Here is a 19,202-nt window from a genome sequence, read left to right on the forward strand (position 1 = left end):
TGATAATATTACTGTGGGGCAGCTGTTGGCAAATGCTGACTATTGTACTTCATGCACAGTAGCCTTTCATCTGAGCAGCTCAGTGTGCCCTACCTTAGCCCCAGGGGTCAGTATTATTCTCTTCCCTGGAAGGAATTATCTGCATTGGGATCAGAGCACAGGCCATTATTAATACTGCAATTTGACCTCACGTCTGTCTCTCTTATCTCCTGTGAAACAACTGCAGGATATTTGCCCTGTATCTTACTTGGGACCCAATCCTGCAAGCTTTCTGGCTAAAGGGCTGTGTTGACTGGAATAGGAGTCCTACATACGGAGGGGCTTGCAGAATCGGGTACTGAGCGTTACCACAATGCTTGGATACCAAGGCGTAGGAACTCAAATGGCTATAAAGGGGGCATCGTTGGGTGAATTCTCCTAAGGCCAGTCTCCGCCTTAGGAAAATTTCAATGAGATATTTGCAGGAAGAGATCCTTTTGCAGAGAGAGAGAGAGAGAGAGAGAGAGAGAAGCCTATTTGTTGAGCAGATGTCAGGTCACTCTTAAGAGCAATGAACTATGCAGCCTTTCTCCCGCATAGCAAGCATAGCACAGAGTGCTCACTTCACCTTTAATTAACTGAAATTCTTTCTGGTACCACTAATTTTCATACCAGGGAAGAATAAAAACATTTTGACTCAGAAGTGTGTAGCGGAGATCAGTAAAGCTGACTTAGCTCCAGAAAGCGTAGGGGTTTCTTTAAACTCAACAGCGTGAATAAGATTGTGCTGGATATTGCTCTTACCTGGATATTTCCCGCCTCTGCTTCTCTTAATGAAGCACACTATCAACAAAATCAGAACCAGAAGCGCAATGGCACACATCAGCCCAATAAACCAGCCCTGGGTTGCAATGTCCACGTGGTTCTTGGTATAAGCTGGTAAGAGGAATGTCAAGAAAACAAGTTAAAAAGGACAGAATCTATCAGCAGAGAGAATTAAAAACACTGAGCCAAGTGGCTAGGAAAACCCAATTCACCAGTTCACAAATGATCCATCTCTACAACCACGTTTCTGCATTGTGTGTATTGATCAGTTTGGTATCTGAGATTACATGGGAATATGGGCTGTGTTTTTTTTTTTTAAATGCTTTGTCAATTTAAAATTCTGGCAGGAGCTGTGCATGGCAGAGGATCACAACCAACATAAATAAAATAGATCTAGTACAGACTAATGAAGGGTGTATAAAAAATAAAGGCAAAAGAAGCTGGGTAACAGATTTGATCATCCATTTACAGTGATGGGAAGTAAGCAGAAAGCTATATTTCAGGCGGCCTCCATAAATGGGGTGTGAAATTCATCCAAGAAGCATCTAAAAGCCTTTATTTTCCGGGCACGCAGTTAGAACAAAGCACTAAATATAGAAAGTTCCCTGACTCTGCTGTGCTCTGTGCATGCAGTGGGAGAGTTGGGGAGAATCTCTTAGGGAATAGCCCCAGGTCAGCATTTGGTATAGTTGCTCCAGCGCTGGTTCTTAAGCTAGGACAAGCCAGAGTTTCCATTAATCAGGCTACCCCTACTTTTAACTCTTGCTTAGAAGGCAGTTCTGGTGTAACTCCACCGCTTTTGCTTGCTCTGGGAAATGCCGGAGTATAGACCAGGACCTAGGTGGTACAACCTATCTTGTTTGATAAAGTGTCAAATTCCCTGCCGACCTGGGTTGAAAAGAGCCATCCCCGCTGATGTGAGGAAACGTGACCAACACGAGGTGACCAGGCGTTGCCACAACAGGTGTCCACCCCAGTGGGGAGGTCAGGGAGCTATATCTGGCACCCGAGAATTTTTACCTAGGCAGATTTCCTAATGGAGATCCCTGATGGCAGATCCTTGATGAGCAATCCTTGGATTCCAAGAAGAGGACACTTGGCCCTAGAGCCCTGAAAGATGATGCGTCTCCTTGCTGGAGGGGGCTCTGTATTACACAGCTTATTTCATACGACAAGGCCATCCATCAGAATTTAATATTAAGCAAGTAAAAGTATCCCAACACTTAACTCCAATCCCTGAGCTGCCTCCTACAACATGCTGGCAATGGTTATTTGCAGCTCCTAAACACAGTAGGACAAACAAAGCTCTAGCCTATAAATAGCAACTCTCTGCTATTTCCTGGCTCTCCTAATTGACATGCACCTGGTATTCAGCAAAACAGAGCAGAATAACCTTCAGTGCATTAGTGGGCTAAATGTAACCAGACTGCAGTGTAAATATTCATGGCAAGAGAGACGGGGGACTGCCAGGGTCTGACTCCGATGGGTTCAAAAGTCTGAGCCAGAATTTGCTAGGGTTCATTCTGAGAGGACTAAGATAGTGAATGCCTTCTGTTAATTCTCTTGTGATAAAGAAAACAACTTCAACTAGATTGGTTTTGTTTTTTGTTCCTCTGACATTGGCTATGAGGAAGCAGTACGAGAATCCTTAATATGCTACATTTGTTTAATATCACCTAGTTAGGTAAACAATATCAAATTCTAATGTGAACAAGGGCTCAGAGCCAGTCAACCACCCAGCTTATCTAGTGCTCAGTACCATCTTCCATAGGCACAGATCGTCATAAGCAGTGAAACACACTCATACAGTTAGATCCTTAATCAACCCTACTTTGGACCAACCTTCACGCAGTTACACTCGGTGCAATGACACTTTTGCTCATGTGGGCCCCATCCTGCAGTTTTTTACTCTGGCCAAAATTCCATTAAGGACTGCAGAATCAGATGCCGTGGCTTTCAAGTCAGGAGGGGTGGGAAGGATAAATTTCCTTTGGGTATTTCCACTTGAATGCATGCAATTCAAAGTAAGGTGAATGGGAACTGTGTGCATGCGGTGACAAACCACATCTAATGTCCTTATTCAGAATGTCAGCAGCAAATAATGCCTGAAAACTTTGAATTTACCCACATTTTAGAATCACCCAATTCTTTCATGACAAGTGATCACGTAGGACTGGATCTGCCAAACAGTGCTGATGTTATACCAGCTATTTTAGATGAAGATAGAGAATATGAATAACATGGGGAAAAGCATGTTCTGTTGGGAAGCTCTCTTAGGATGATCCCTGATTAGGTTCTGCAAGCCTTGCTTGCATCAGTGTTCCAGTTGAAGTCCATGGGACTACTCATATGGGCAAAAGCCACAGAATCAGACTTTAATTTCATCTTAATACTTTCCCCAAACTGATCATTTTTGGATTGTGCTCAAACATGGTAACATGATGTTTTTAGGGATACTATACAAAGTAACACCATATAAATACACTCTGAAACTTGCACACAAAAGCCTATCTAAAAGACGCATGGTATACTGGTCAACACTGTCAAAAATGGGTTTAATTTTAAACATTCCAGAGCCAGGGCATTCCTTACCTTTAAATACAACTTTAGGATGTTTCATATCTTTTTTTTTTTTTGCCATAACAATTCATGCTTTCCCTAAAAATTGAACCCTTATCAAATTGAAACCCTGATGTTAGTGTGTGGATGTTTCCAGCTAAACTGCTACAAAAATTAGGATAGTTCATGGGGGGAAAAAGAAAAAAGGAGTTTTTACTAATGAAAATGGAGTTAGAACCTTGCATGGTGAATTGGCATAGCTCTATTACTGATTTATGCTATCTGAGGATCTGACCCAAGAGTTTTAGGAGGAGATTTTCAATGGCACAAAAGGGAGTCAGGCCAGCTGTATCCTAGAAACTTTAGCTGGTATGGTAGTGTTGGTTGAGCGGGCTGCTTTTTTAAAATAAAACAACACATTATTATACTGCCAAAACCCAGTTATAGCTGATTTCAGTTGGGAAACTGGTATAAGATATATTGGAAATAGCACTTTTTTATCAGTAGATGCTGCATCTTCACTAGGAGAGTTTGCTGGTATAGCTGTACTGGCAAACCTTCTGTAGTGTAGGTGTCCAGTTCTCATTGACTTTCAATGGGAGTCAGCTGCCAACTTAAATATTTCCCCCTTTAACACTGTCAGCTGGTAGTCTGTGCATGCCCCTTTTCTACTAAAGGACCCATTCTCTGGGAGCTGAACCCTCTTTAAAGATGCAAGTTTTTATAATGAAAGGGGTGAGATAATTTAGTGGAGTTGAGAATTGGATTAGAGTAACCATGTTCGTGGTGGAGGTGGGGGAAGTAAAATTATACTGGAGAGCTTTGAACTGAAAGGAAATTGTATTAGCAATGCTAACAGGATGGGTTTTCTACAGGGAAACAATGCTGAGAAATGGAGTGGTTCTTAACTGAAAGCAAAAACGGCATGAAAGAAAAGCATGCTACTATGGAAGGAGGCCAGATTTGCTACAGCAGGGAGTGTTTTAAACAGACTGTAACAGGAGGGTCTTTCACTAGGATAGTGGAACTGGGCTACTGTCAAAGTAGGCTGATAATTGCCATCCCTACCCCCCAAAAAATCGCATGATGCCAAAATTACACCTACAGCAAGCCTATATTTAGTGTAAACAGAGTGACTGATCACAGCTTTTGGAAAAAAAGGGAATAGATGGGTGGCTGTAATTTGACAGGATGTTTTGATCTGCCTTTATGCACGGCCAGCAATTTAGCTAAATAAAAGAAAGAAGATGGGTAATACAAGAGGCATCAATTTGAAATACCATTCCACTGACTTTGGATTTCCTGAATTAATTATAAACTGAGATTCAAAACATGCTTTGACTAAAAATGACAAGCTTATGAACTGACAGCAAAATCAGTCATAAACCACTGACCAGGCGATTAGCAAAACTCACGTGCCGTTTCTCTGAAGGCTGAATCTTGGACTAGGTTTAAAGAGGTAACTCACGAAACTGTGCTTCATGTTGTAGGTGGTCTTTACAGTCGGCTTCACTGTACTGTTGCTTGTATGACAGCTAATTTGCTCCAAAAATTTGCATGTGGGGTTAACTGTGGGTAGGATTTTCAAAGCTGCCCAGAACCAGGAAACCAGTTCCCATTAACATCAACAAGGATTGAGCATCCAAGCCCTTTAGGTGGACTTGAAAATCTTAGCCTATAATTATACTGTATGAAAAATACTATGTTTATTGTATGGTAATGAGCCCACATGTTATACTAACAGTACTCTAAGCTATCGTATTTGATCATTTTTGTAGACAACGGTGCGTGTTCATATGTACGCATACATATGTATATAGAGAGATATAAAATACTGCGCAAAGAAAGACATGCAGCAAAAATATGTATCCAGTGCTAGTTTGATTTTTATACACTGTTGGTTTCTAGGTACCAATGTAACTGGTACGTTTTGTGAAACTTGCATCCTCCTTCCCACGTTTTTAAGGGGTGAAAAAAGGACCCCCCCCTTCTTTTTAAATCAAGCTACATTTGTAGTTAAGCATCACTTACAACTGGAAAGCACTGTTCTGATTAACCAAAAGCTCAATAGCGTCGGCAGAGAAGTCAGAGTGCAGTATACTGCAGCCGCGGTGCAGGTGGGCTATTTCAATTTGAATGCAGATAAATAAGCAGCAACCTCTAGAATAGATATTTGCAAAACATAACCAAAAAAAATGGACAGTGCTTTCTTGTCATAAAACATTAATGATGGCACAGGATGGGGCAGTGGGCTCTCAACCTTCACGTCAGTAGCATCCAGCCAGGATAAAAATGAAACTGCAGCATGCATGCATGCATGCATAAACGATTGATAGCTTTGTGGATCCCATGGTGATAGGGCTAGGGTAGTCATTTGGCCTTTATCAGAGGAATAAAGATGGAGAATCCTCGAATTTTAATGCCAATATAATAAGGAGCCCTTCAAAGGTGAGGTTTTTCGTAGGAGTGGGTGGGTGAGATTCTGTGGCCTGCGCTGTGCAGGAGGTAGGACTAGATGATCAGAATGGTCCCTGCTGATCTTAGTATCTATGAAAATATAGAAAATGTGGATTTTGGAATAACAAAAATAAATGTATAGTGCATATCAAAATCAAGCAAACAACTTGCTTTTTGGATTCCGTAGACCTTGATTTCCCTTGTGGTTCCTATGCATGAGAGCCCCGCAAGAAGGGGTAAGGAGGCAGGTGGGTTAAGAGATATGTCTGTCTAAAATGGGCAACGTACAGCTATTCACAAAGAAGAAAATAGGAACATCTTATAGAAACAGTGAGAGGGGCAAAGGAGATAGTATTGGGATCTGGATTAGGTTTGGGATTCAGAATTAGAGACAAAATCAAGGCTAACATGTGTCAACCGGAGGTGTTTTGGAAATCTACCAGACCACATCTGAACTGGAAAATAGCCTCCATTCGGTTTTGGATCCAAACGAAACCCGAAACTGTAGGGGCAAACTCGTATTTAGGGACTTGAAGCCAAAACGCTCAAAATTAGAAGGTTTTTTGGATTTGAGGTTCCAGTTCTAAAAGTATAGCCACAAAAGGCCCTAGCTAGGAACACCTGTACTCCATAGACCACGTAATGTAAAGTAGCATAGAAATAGGAAAAACCCAAGTCAAACTAACCTCCTCCCCCCAAGGCTGTCCTTAAAAGATTCTTTACAAAGATGGTGATAAGAGAAACATTGTGGTGTGGGTTTCACTATTTTTCACAGGATGATAGTGGTTTGAGATGAAAGAGGCAGATCAGACTGAGTCAGTTCCCAGGCAAGGTCAGGCTGTACTTCCAAGGTACCGTATACTAGTATTTTATCAGAGTTGTGCATTGTTATACAAAGACGCTGCACAAATATTAGCATTTTCCATCTGTCATGTTAGCATCTTATGGTATAAGGATAACTCAATATAGTTAAGGACACCAACACTTTGAACCTCATAAACAAGATACAGAAAGGCCAAATTCTCCTCTGCATCTCCATCTGGAGCACTGCATGATGCAAGTGCAAACAGAATTTGTTTCAGGGTTTCCTACTTAAAGAGAGATTGTGGAACACTATATTTTGCTTTCAGGGTCCTACATACAGGTTGGTTATTGTTTGTTTTTCAAATAAATATTTAGGGCCAAATTTCAACAGGCATCATGGAGATAGCTCCCTGCCACAAAATCCATGGCTGACCGTGTTATCCCTATTATGGTTCTACCAAAACTCATGGAATGATAACACAGAGCTTTTAAATAAACGAGGCCTGATCCAACAACCATGGAAGTTAATAAGCGTCTTTCCATTGGCTTCGGTGGGCTCTGTAGCAAGCCTATAATTAGCATGCTATAAAATGCAGTCAGGTGATAAACCCGGAAAAATTGCTCATGCAATTACACATGTTGTTCCCGGAGTACTATACCTGCCTTCTTATGCATCTGTAAAGTCCTATGCACATACCCCTCTGTGACCATCTCTGTGGGTCTTCTACAAACATTACATTCCCCTGGCATTATTCCTCATCCGTATCTTGTCATGAACGTATGAACACCCATTCCTGTAATAACCCAGGTATAAAGACACAGACGCTTTGCTGTGCCAGAACAACCACCACCACCACAAGAAGCAGCGCACAAGTGAAAGTGCAAACACAAAGCCTGCAGTAACAAGCAGGATCCTTTGCAGGAGTCTGTCTTAATGTTTTAAGCATAGCTGCACGACAAGCACATGGTCTCTACCCTTATTGTAGGATTCCTTGTTTCAAATGGAGCTTGTTACATTATTGGCTGCACCAGGGATTTTGGTTTTCATAATGTGCAGCTGAGACAATGTTATCTGACCATGGGAATTTTATTGCTTCTTGAGCCAGCGCTATAATAAGGGCAGAGAGGGCACAATGTCAGTGGAGTGAATGAAATTTGCTCCATGCATGGTCATGGCCAAACCTCCCCAGCAAGAAAATACAGCACACAAGTGGTAAAGCTCAGGATGGGATGAAATGTCTTGGAAAGGTGTCACACAGCAGGGCTGGAACCCGTCTCACCTGAGCTTGTCGTAAAGGTTATGTAAGAGTTTTTGCTGGGGCTAGACCATTTGGGAAAAACCCACAACTGGTACGTCATCCCGGGGGTAAGGTCAGCCAGCTGCACGGAGGAAGGGGTCTGAGCTTTAACAGGGATAGATCTCACTGTATTGTTACCTGAGAAACAGAAACTTCACATCAAAACCAGGCAGCAGGAAGCTCAGACATATTAGTGTCGACTGCATTATGCTACACTTCTCAGTTGAGCAGAAATAATATAATTTGATGGACCGGGATCATAACATTTTAATGTCCTCAGTGTCTGTGATTACTGCCCATTTGGGAATATCAAAAATGCAGTGATACAGGTAAATGACAGTGCTTTAATAGCACCCCTATTTGTTGCATTGAAAATGGCTTCATAACCACCCAGGAGACCTCTCTCTATTGTTATAACCCGGGGGAGCTCTTTTGCTAACCACTCTTTAGGTTTGGGTGTCTGGGGGAATCAGAGCAGTGTGTTCACAGAGGAGGGGTCTGGAATTTGTCTACTCCCACTGATCAGATAAAGCTAGTCTGCTGACTTACAGGGCACGACGTTAGAGCTGTCTCTCAAGCCTTTGAGAAGAAGAGGTTGATAGCAGAATCTGCACATGAGTTTTATTTGCAGGACAGAAATCTACATCTACTGGTGTTGGTTAATGAATCGCTGATGGTTGTAAGTATTTTGAAAGACTGACTTGATGTGCATGATTGTGTCCCTGCTAGTGGTAGGCCCACATAGAGCCTCTTGCAAGTTGGGAAGCTGCTCCTTCAGCTCAAATGGGCAGGGTCTTGTGATGCTGATAGTCCCTAAGTGCATGTGTAACAAACCCAATTCCGGCCATACACGAGGACTGAACCTGGGACCATGTGTGGGGCATATTTTATACCTCTAAATAAAATCTGCAGCACTCAGCAGGGAAAAGGGTATTTTTTTGCCGGGGGCTTATAGAAAATTGGGACAACCTATATTGCAAATGGGTAAATGCCTAACGCTGTGGTGGTCTAGCAGGGGAAGGGGAATGCTACATGGCGGCTCAGAACTCGTGTCCAGTTTAAATTGAGGCAGGAGTTATGGAAGAGCCTGTTGGCTGCATGGTGAATACCACACTGTAGCCTTGACTTGAAACATCATAGTCTCACCTATCCATTTAAATTGCCTGAACCCTGTGTTAGCAGAGAATGAACAGATTGGTGAAAGTCTGATAGCTCAGAGAGCCCTTCCTTCTAGGAGTGCTTGTGGTATATGCTGCAGCCAAGACAATTTTCAGCCTCTGTGTAAGACGCCTGGCACTAGTATAAAGAGGCGGGAAAGCTCTTTGAGTCCTTTCTGACCAAAGACAGAAGGGGTTTGGTTGCTCCAGTGGCGAGGGAATCTGAAAGAATTAAATGGAAACCAGCACTACCGTTTGTATGAGCAGTTCAACTCCACTGCGGTTTGCAAATGGGAGCTGAATAAGTGCAGTCTTCCAAGATATAGGAGCATCTTTAGACCCTTTTGGGGATTGACAGTAAGAAGTCTACTGCGGAGTTTTCCTGAAAGGAGATTTGGGAGGCACCATCTGACGATGTGAATATTCCAGATCCTGAAATCCTTACTCAGGCACAACTCCCATTGGAGCCTGTCCTGAGGAGGGACTTCTGCATCTGGCCTCATGTTAGGTGCAAGCTGTACGTGTTTAAGATTTCTCTGCAGTGAAAGGGAGTACTAGGGATGGAAGAGACCAGCATCCAAAGCTCGGAGAAATGCATTGCATTCTACTATGTTAAGAGCAAGCATTAGGGAGCTGAGTGCCTGATGAGTATTGCAAATTCTGGAGAATGATGCAGAAGGGAAGAAGATAAACTAATTTCCTTAAACCAGTACTGAGAACTGCAAATATTGCTTTGCCTCATAATTAAAGGTGTGGAAACCTTACAAAGGGAACAGGTACTGTCCAGCAAAGAAGGGATTCTAAGTAGCATGTGAGTTTATCTCTAGAACAGTGTTGTAAACAAAGTTAGATCATTGTCAAGAATTAGAAGACTGTTTAAATTCATATCAGACATTATGAAATGTTTGGTAAATAGATGCAAACAATGTACATTACTATCTGCCTATTGACACCACAAAAGCAATATTTAAAAAAAAAAAAAAAAAAACCCTGACAGGTGCCAGCTTTGAATTTCCAGGCCAGATACAGCCCTGTAATTTTATGAGACAACAGAATCTATTATACAGGAGTAACTGATCACAGGTGATTTTGCCCTTTTCATTCCAAAGCAGGTACATTTTTTTTATTTTTATTTTTTTACTGTTGTGCCATAGATTATCTATTAAAAGTATTCATTTTCCTCTCCTTAAGAATTTGTTCCCCATTTGGTTGGTCTTTTTCTATAGCCCTTAATCTCATGACAAGCTGCAGCGCTTACACTTTCCTTTGGACTCTCAAATAAGCAGCCCTGTTAATTCAGAATACATGGATCTGAACCCTCCATTGCAAGAAATGAAAGGAGAAGGTAACTGCATTTAGAAGAATGGCAAAACACACAATTCCAATGCATTCTTAGTGGCAAAGAGAATCCTTTGCATATTTCCCCCCAGGAACAGGCTGGACAGTAGGTTTCAATACACTGCAGTTAGTTAATATTGCTTGAAGGGGCTCTTTGAAACCTTGAGACCTTACAGGATCTCTAATGGCATAACAGCCCTGCGGTATGTCCACGCGGTATGATGCTTACTGGTGATATACTCAACCACAAAGTCAGTTCCAGCAGAAAAATTGTGGCTCCAGGTGATGTTTGCCCAGTTACTGTTAGTGAAAGCTTTTACGTTCCATATGGATGATCCATTCGTGGCTGGTGGACAGGTTAGAACAGGAGTTAGAACTTTGGATTATACACACATGGACCTTAACCTCACATCTGGGTTTGACAAACTATTTCAAAGTTATTATGAATTATAAAAGTTAAAGCCCCTTGCATTAGTTGGAGGATATGCCCTCCTAGCTAAGTATGCTACACTGCCTAAGGCACTTTTTATTCATTGGCAAATTCAGAACCTGGCTGATGTCTTAACTCTGAACCTTCAGCCTTATGGGTGAGTTTAAAATCAAGAGTGCGAGTGCATCACAACTTGTGTATTTAGGTAACTCCGTTCTTAAATTCAGAGAGGCTCTGCCTCACACTATTGATAGACTAATGGCTGTATCATAACTACTATGCTCAAGCTAAAAGAGTGCCTAATCCAAGGTGACAGAAAGCATGCATCAATTCACGGGCTCACTACCACAATCTAGAGGAGGGACTGGGAAAGAACATTTGCATGTTAATAGTCTGCAAACTACATGTTGGATAATGCAATCATGCTGTTCTTAGCAAAAACACAAGCGTCTTTCAAGTTGAGGAATGTCAACATTACTTTGGAGAGTGAATAAACACCTCTTTATGTTAAATGACAGGTTCCAGAGTAGCAGCCATGTTAGTCTGTATCCGCAAAAAAAAAAAAAAAAGAGGACTTGTGGCACCTTGGAGACTAACAAATTTATTACTGTAGCTTGCACCTGCACGTGACTTAGGGCTGGTCTAAACTGGCAACTGAAAAAACACCCCCCTGAGCGCTGCAAGTTTCAGCGCTGTAAAGCGCCAGTGTAGACAGTGCCACAGCACTGGGAGCTCTGCCCCTCATGGAGGTGGTTTTTTAGAGCGCTGGGAGAGCACTTTCCCAGCGTTCTGCCAGGACCACACAATCCATGTTAAAGCGCTGCCACAACAGCTCTTTAGCATTGCCAGTGTAGACTAGCCCTTAGAAGAAATTACATTGTGATGTTTACATGACACAGTTGCACAGGCTTTGGTGTAGCAAAGTAAAGGCTAGTGATTTCTGACTCCATTTCTGTACTCAGCAGAAAAAATTTCATTCTTAAAAAATGGAAGATTTTTCCATAATATAAATGGATTGCAAAAGGGCATCTCTTTATCTGATTCTTCAGGGCCATGCAATTCCATTAGATGGACAATGTGGAGCCACGACAAATGGAGTAACTAGAGACTGCTGCAGGAACCCTGCCCCAACAAATCACAATCAAGGCCCCAAGCCTGTGAAGACTCATACTTGTGGTTAGCTTTATGTGTGTGGGTGTGTAGGCTCATGGAAGTCAATGAGACGACTCATGTACATAAGTGTTTTTTGCAACATTGGGGTCCAAGTGATATGCTGTCATAGCTGTTACAATGCAGCATAGTGTTGCTAACTCCCATCATTTTATCATGTATGTAGACATATATTGGTGTGTTTTTTTTTAAAGCCCAGCTGCTTTAGTCAGGTGATTGCAAGAGAATTTGAGGTTTCAGTTAAAACCAAAAGTGAGTTTCTTACCCTTCTTTTTGCCAAGAAAAGCTTGAAAACATGCACCGAGTGCAGCCTAGAGGTTCTGAAAACAAAAAGGCAAACGAAAAAGAGCCCCCCATTTATTATTTAAATAAAATCCTCATGACTTGTGGGGGTCTCACACAAGATTTTGAATGGCTGGAACTGACAATTCTGGGAGCGTAGCAAGCAAAATTTGGGGATATGGCCAAGGAATAAGAGGATGGAGTCAAATGAGAGAAGAATTTCTTGACATGTTCCTGTTTCAGAACACAGCAGTTTCTATTGACTGCTACAAAGTGAGATAAATTCAACCAGAGCATCAGTAACCAGTGAGGTTATTGGGGCATCATAGAAGAGAATTGATAATGTTTCAAGGATCATTGTATGGGTGTGTTCTTGTACTGACATTGGACCATACTGGACCCCATTCATCTTATTCAGTGACTTCCCAGAAGCAGAAGAATGTTGTAAAAGGCTTAAAATTTTTTTTTAAATGTGCAGTTTCTTCATTTCAAGCTGAGTTAGTGATAATGGCCCATTTTCACAATTTTTTACTTTAAAATGGTTTGCATTCTTACCATACAGCTTAACATGTTCTCCAATTTTGAATTTCATAATTCAAAATTCATTTCAGCTGAAAATCGATTCACTTAAAACAAAAGAAAAACTTGCAAAAATGTTGATTTGGTCATTTTGTGGAAACCTAACAAAAACCACATACTTTCAAATCATGAGATGATGGCCCAGAATTTGTTTCCCTCCTCTTAAAAAATGGTGCATTACTTTGTCACAACACAACAGCATTAATACATGACCTTTCCATTTATGTTCTGGTGCGTGGTTTGAGACAAACACTGCTGATTTCTTCAGCTTGTTGTGTTGCTATGAGTCTTTTTCAGTGTCACCTTTTCTGTATTGTGGTAGTACGCACTGCTTCTGTGATACTGCCTATTTTCAATTACTGAGAACATTTCTCATGTAGTAATTTGTCTGAGACCTTTCTGGTAGCAGATCCTTTTATGCTGCTTAGTTGTGAAAATCCTGCGTAGCAACACTAGGCAGCAGAGACTGTCTTTGGCCTGGTCTGCATGAGAAAGTTGCATTTCTTCAGATTAAATTGGTGTATAAATTGATCTGGTTAAACCAGTCCAAGCCCCTTATGGATGTTCTTACTTCATTTTAAGAGTAGCTTATTGCAGTTTGATTAGCTAATTTCAGCTCAGCTGATATGTGGATGAATAGACAGGGGTGTGCATTAGTTTAACATCTTGAGTTAAACTGGTGTAACTTGATCATGTAGACAAGGCATTTAGCTACTCTAGGAGCTAGAGAGAAGTATAAGTTCTGTCTGCATCTAGCAACCCCAAAAAAGAATCCTCTTTATTTTCATTACTAATCAGTGTGATGTTTTTCCTCTACCAAGAGGAACAACAGGGATTTTTTTCCACGTGATTCTTACCTGTACAGTTGTCTACGGGAGCTGAGTCTTAACTATGAACTGTTTTGATTGTATTAACTTCTGCCACAAGCTTAGTGCACTTTTTGGATTAGTGAATACAAATGATAATGTAGTCATTTATCAGTAAGTACCAGTCTATTTACCAGAGATGCAATTACTGTAACTTTTTAAAAAGCAACAGAGACCTCTGTCCATTTCCCCCATCAATAGATTAAGGATATTTAGAATCCTGTTACATTAGAAAGTCCATCCCCATGTAAATGCAGGATGTAGTCCTCCCAGCAAAGACACATGATAAATTGATCTTGGCCCAAAGATGCAACTTGTCTGCATCCTGCAATTTTAAATACTTCCCCAAGTTTCCCATGGGCTATATATCTAGATTGCACTACAAAGAGAGTGGTAAGCATAAACGAAAAGAATCCCATGCACAATAATGGGTCTGCGAGCTCAGATGCTGTGCTTGACTTGAAGTGGAATTCTTTATAATAATAATAATTAATAATAGAATTCCTTTTCTGAGATGGTAATAGAAGATTTAATAATACTTGGTGACCTTCTGTATTGTCTTCCACCTAATTATTTCAGAAGTTTTGCATATGTTCATTAAAATCACACCACTCCTGGGAGGGTGATATTATCTCCACTGTAAAGATGGAGAAACTGAGGCACAGTGAGTTAGATTCGATCCCAAACTCCTGTGCTTTGACCGCTAGATCCCATTCCCGCTGATTTCTTGCTAAGCCACCCCCAAACCACTAAGAAGTTCCCCACTTGTTGGGTTAAATTCCATCCGTGGCTTGTTGTTTGAACCTGAGTATGGACATGAAATAGGTGAAAGGCCCAGCTACAGTTAGTGGGTTAGAGGAAATAGGAAAGCGTAGTACCAAACTCCTGCTTAGTGGTGGCTGTTGGAGCACTCTGCGTAGTGGTTGTAGTGCTGGAGACGGTTGTAATGGTTGTGGCAGCGGTGATGGTGGTGGTTGTGGTGATGGTTGTAGTGCTGGTTAGACTGACTGTAGTTGTAGGCAACGAGGTTGCAGCTGGGAGAGGGAAATGTAAAAACTGCAGTTTTAGAAGAGGTTATATCCTTAGCTCTTGCCATCCCCAAAGACTAAACACACGCAAAAGAGAGAAAGCAGAGTGGCGTGGCATGACACAGAGAAAAATAGGAGTTGGTGGGAGTGGGGGAACAAACCGAACCATCTGAAACGAGAGAATGAAACTTAGTTTTCATTTTCTTTCCATGTGCACATTTCTAGCGACAGTCATGTGCTTCAGTGCCAGCAGAGGCGGGTGTGTGGGGGGGGCCTGGCATCTCTTGGATAAAGAGAAACGCAAAAAATTCCGTAGGTGAGTGAGAACAAACGCGTGAAAAGCAGCAGGAAGTGGGTGAGCTCAGGCCCCAAACAAATAGCCCCCAGTGTCATTCTGGGCTGGCTGTTGGTTTTATTCCCTTTCCCATGGCTTGACAACTTGCCTTTCTTTTCAGCTGCTCTGCCTTAAATCTCCACCACCAACTCTACCCCTTTTGGATTTAAACAGCAAGAACTGGCATCATTGGAATGAGAGAGGGAAAAAAAGTGACCTACTTATGTTCTCTTGGAAGATGAACAGAAGGGCCAGTTTCTGCTTCCCACTTTACACCCAGTGTAACTGAAAAGAGACTTTAGCTCAGAGCAGTCAAATCCCCTTTAAATAAGATTTAACTCTTAACAAAATATAATAATCCAGTTTGTCACAGACTAGGCAAAGCAAAATTCAATTAGCTTAGCCCACCCTGAACTAGACCAACAGCATTTCTGAGCTGACAGCAGTCTGCCTGCAGCCACTTTAACTGTTTCCATTCTAGCTCATCTTAAAGATGCTGGAGACTGTTGGCGCTGAAGAGGCATTTGTAGGACAGGGGATGCAGCTTTCTGTTTTAATCTGGTGGGGGATGACTTCAGCTTTGCCTCCCCCCACCTGCCTTTTCTATTTATTTATTTAAGATGAGGTTTGCATAGTCTAGGTTTTCTATAAACCAATTTTCCCCTCCCTCCATCCAGTTCCCCCTTATGCTGTATTTCAGGAGAGAAAAAGGGATCTAGACATAGAATATGCACACACACAGCAAGGAAGGATGCACCCCTTTCTCTCCTAGTCCCTCAATGGTTGTGATGCAAATCTAAAGAATACTGAACCCTATCGACTGATGGTCCAGCAGGTGGAGATTGGTGGTTTTTTCTGTGCTTGACACCACAGGCTGAGTTACGGTATTTAAGAAATCCTTTCACTTTTTGGATTTGTCTACACACTTTGGATAAATCAGGACCCTAATCCTCAAAAGATTTGAATGGGAGAATAGGAGCCAGTGCCTTTAGCTAGGTAGATGACTGTAGATGGCCCTTGTTAACAGGAATCACTGGGTGAAATCCTATGACCTGTGTTGCGCAGGAGATCAGACAAGTTGATCACAATGGTCCCTTCTGGCCTTAAAATCTATTACAAATGTAGGTATGAGAGTTATTTTGCTATTTGGAGAAGCGTGTCCAAATGCTTTCAGCTATGAATGAAGGTCAGGCCATGTGAAATATTTGCACCACCACTTGATAACCTAAACCTCAGAGGGTTATTGCCTTGGGCTAAATTTGGATTTGATCTAAAATTAAACAGCACTTGTCAGAATAATTCATCAAAAATTTGCTTTGTGATCCTTGTGCTAGGATCCTAGGTTTTTATAAAATTCTGCTTTGCTTATTTTTGTGATTTGGTGACATGCAATGCCTCTCCTGGTTATGAGTGAGAATTAGTAGAGGACCTATTTTAAATATGACCTTTATCCAAATAAAACCAACTTTAGGGGAGGAGTCTAAAAAGACAGCCCAGAACAAACCAGGTCTTTGCCACTTCCTCGTTTTCACTTTACCTGGGTATGCAGTTTGACAGGTCTTGTGCCCAGGTAGACCCCAATTGTTTTCAGAGGGGCTCCCTGAGGGCCCGACTGCAGGACTAGGGCCCTATTTTGGTTCTTGAAAGAGATGCTTCTTTGCACATGACTCTGCTGCATTCCAGGGTCCCTTGTTGCTTAAGAATCAAGATGTGCCTCAATGGGCTTCCCAGAGGCCCATAGAAGGGTTGTGTGCACATATTATGTACGTTGTTGGTTTCAAAGCAGCTAGACTCAGAGTCCCCCCCACAAAATATTTGTAAAACCAGAATGTTTCTGGTGGTCCAGAAATTAGACTCTTAAGAGTTCAGCGATGGAATAGAACTGTTAAATCACTCAGTGCATCTCCCTGCCAATTTCCCCTTATAGCACGTCACTGAATAAATACCAAACCAACACTGAAAATCGCAGTAACCCGCTCAAACTGAAAAGGAAACAAAACAGTTTAGAGTATGCAAGCAAGATAGCGTGTCTTCCCTTTTCACAATAGCGTGTCAGCTACAGACCTTTAGCACTCAGATACAAACAGAACTACAGCCAGCATCATGCACAAGCACAGCCATCGAAAGCCGCCTGCCATCCCCTTGTCAAAGATTTGATTGATGTTGGTGAAGAAGCAAGAATGCCAAAAAACATGTGAGAGAATCCAGAGAAAATGCCATATGTCAGAAACAGAGCTCAAGTCAAAGAACCGCAGAACTTGTGTTTGGTGCCATATGAGACACAGAATAACAAAGCCCTTTCTTATTTGATTAGGCCACCACAATACGAGTACCTCTTTGAGAGGAGAGGACTACTATCCTGCAGTTCTTCCTCTTAACCATTATAAGATCAGGGGTGTTTTTTTGCCCTGGGCTATAAGGTACTAAAGCCTGAACTGGACTGAGAAAAATTAACAGCACTATCTCTGCAGATTCCTTGCATTTTTCTGAAGCTCAACAGAGCAGTGTGGCTACTGGCAATATTAACTCAATTGACCCTAAAAGGACAACCATCTAAATACAGAGTTTTGAACACACACGATGAAAACATCCAGAGTAGGAGCCAATATTAGCTAATGAATTCTCACAACTTTCCTGTGAGGCACCCTTATCCCATTTTACTCAGGGGGAAATCAAGGCACAAAGAAGTAACTTGCACAAAGAAGTAAGAAGAGGAGTCAGTGGCAAAGTTGGCATTAGAACTCAGAAGTTCCTGCCTCCAGGTCCTGCTTTCATACCACTAGAATGTGCCGCCTGCTAAATTCTTAAAGGTCTATTTTGCACCCAATGCACTTCTAGAAATTTAGGGTCTGGTCTCCCCTCAATGCCCCTTTCTTGGTGCTTGGCTTACAGACCTTGTATGAATGGCTCAGCACTGTTATACGCTGACTGGTGTGTGTTTATTTACTAATCCTCGCATTAGGCTATGATCCTCATGTATTTAAAAAACAAACAGGTGGAGTGCAGTTAGTAGAGTGGTCCTGCTGCTGGAGGTGTCCTTCACACGCCAGCGTGGTCTATTTAATAACAGCCTGAGCTGTGCCTCTCCGCTTCAGCCAACAGTGATGACATGAAGTATTTGCCCAAAATGCTGTAACACCGTGATAGTGCCATTGGAAACAATACCCCAGGGTAGCGCCGTCACGTTGTACAAGGATAATGCAGTATGCAACTGCCATAAAAGTCAGTGAGAGAGATTCAGGGTGTGTTTGCAGTGCTTATAAAAATGAATTATCATGTCAAGCCTGTGGCAGACTAGGGACGGTAAATGCAGGATCCTTAGATCCTGAAACCCCATAGCTCAAAGGGGCCCCAGATGGAGCTGTGAGAAAGAAGCAGGCTATCAGGCAGCAACCCCATGCTGCACCACTAAGATTAAAAGTGAGAGGAAGGCGAGAATCCAGCTGGAGGAGCTGGGAAGGAGAGTGCATCCCCAGGTTTGGGGGATTTAGCCTTAATCTGCCCGTGATAGGAACAACGATACAAAGAGAACACTTCATGTGGTTTTTAATATGAAATGAATCTTAAAGAATAGCTCAGCTGGTAATTTGAGAGGGAGGGGGAGAGGAGACATTTTCTGTACTTTGAATTCTAGCCCTTAATGAGGGCTGACTCCAGACTGGAGAAGGATAAAGGGTGACTTTCAGAGAGAATCAGAGCTTCTCTGAATATCAGGAACATTAAAGGCACATTCGGGTGATGGGCAGACAGGGAGTGAGTCTGAAATGAGTGGCAAGGGGGCAGTAAAAGCTACCCTAAAGTATTAAACCTTTACAAGTGTCAGACTCTTGGGGATCTCAAAACGCTTTTACACTTTAACTAATCCTGTCCTGATTGAGAATACGTCATTGTATCCAGTTGTCAGAAACCTCAACGGAGCCACAGGGAAATTAAGAGTCCAGGGGTGGAATTTTTAGAAGCCCCTAATTCATGCATGAGCACAAGTCCCATTAATTTTCAAGGACCTTCCAATAGGACCCGTGTTCTTAAGTCACATACAGATGCTTTTAAAAACTCTACTGTAGATTTTAGCCGGCACAAAATTATGAAACTTGGC

General features: G+C 42.0%; 2 protein-coding genes across 53 annotated transcripts in view; one reads left to right on the forward strand and one right to left on the reverse strand.

Moving 5' to 3' along the window:
- RBBP5 (RB binding protein 5, histone lysine methyltransferase complex subunit) overlaps positions 1-19,202 on the forward strand; it is a 168,345-nt gene that overhangs the window by 119,083 nt on the left and 30,060 nt on the right. The window lies entirely within an intron of this gene.
- NFASC (neurofascin) overlaps positions 1-19,202 on the reverse strand; it is a 182,008-nt gene that overhangs the window by 10,150 nt on the left and 152,656 nt on the right. For 28 of the 49 annotated variants that reach the window (XM_038379847.2, XM_043500401.1, XM_043500409.1 and 25 more), the window contains one exon: positions 784-915. In XM_038379847.2, coding sequence (XP_038235775.1) covers positions 784-915 — 132 coding nt within the window. Of the gene's footprint in view, positions 1-783; positions 916-7,904; positions 8,061-10,646; positions 10,764-14,622; positions 14,779-19,202 lie in introns of all 49 variants that reach the window. The other 21 variants (XM_043500386.1, XM_043500385.1, XM_043500384.1 and 18 more) reach the window with 3 other exon arrangements.

The sequence above is a fragment of the Dermochelys coriacea genome, chromosome 21, assembly GCF_009764565.3.
Source record: "Dermochelys coriacea isolate rDerCor1 chromosome 21, rDerCor1.pri.v4, whole genome shotgun sequence".
Taxonomy (NCBI): Eukaryota; Metazoa; Chordata; order Testudines; family Dermochelyidae; genus Dermochelys; species Dermochelys coriacea.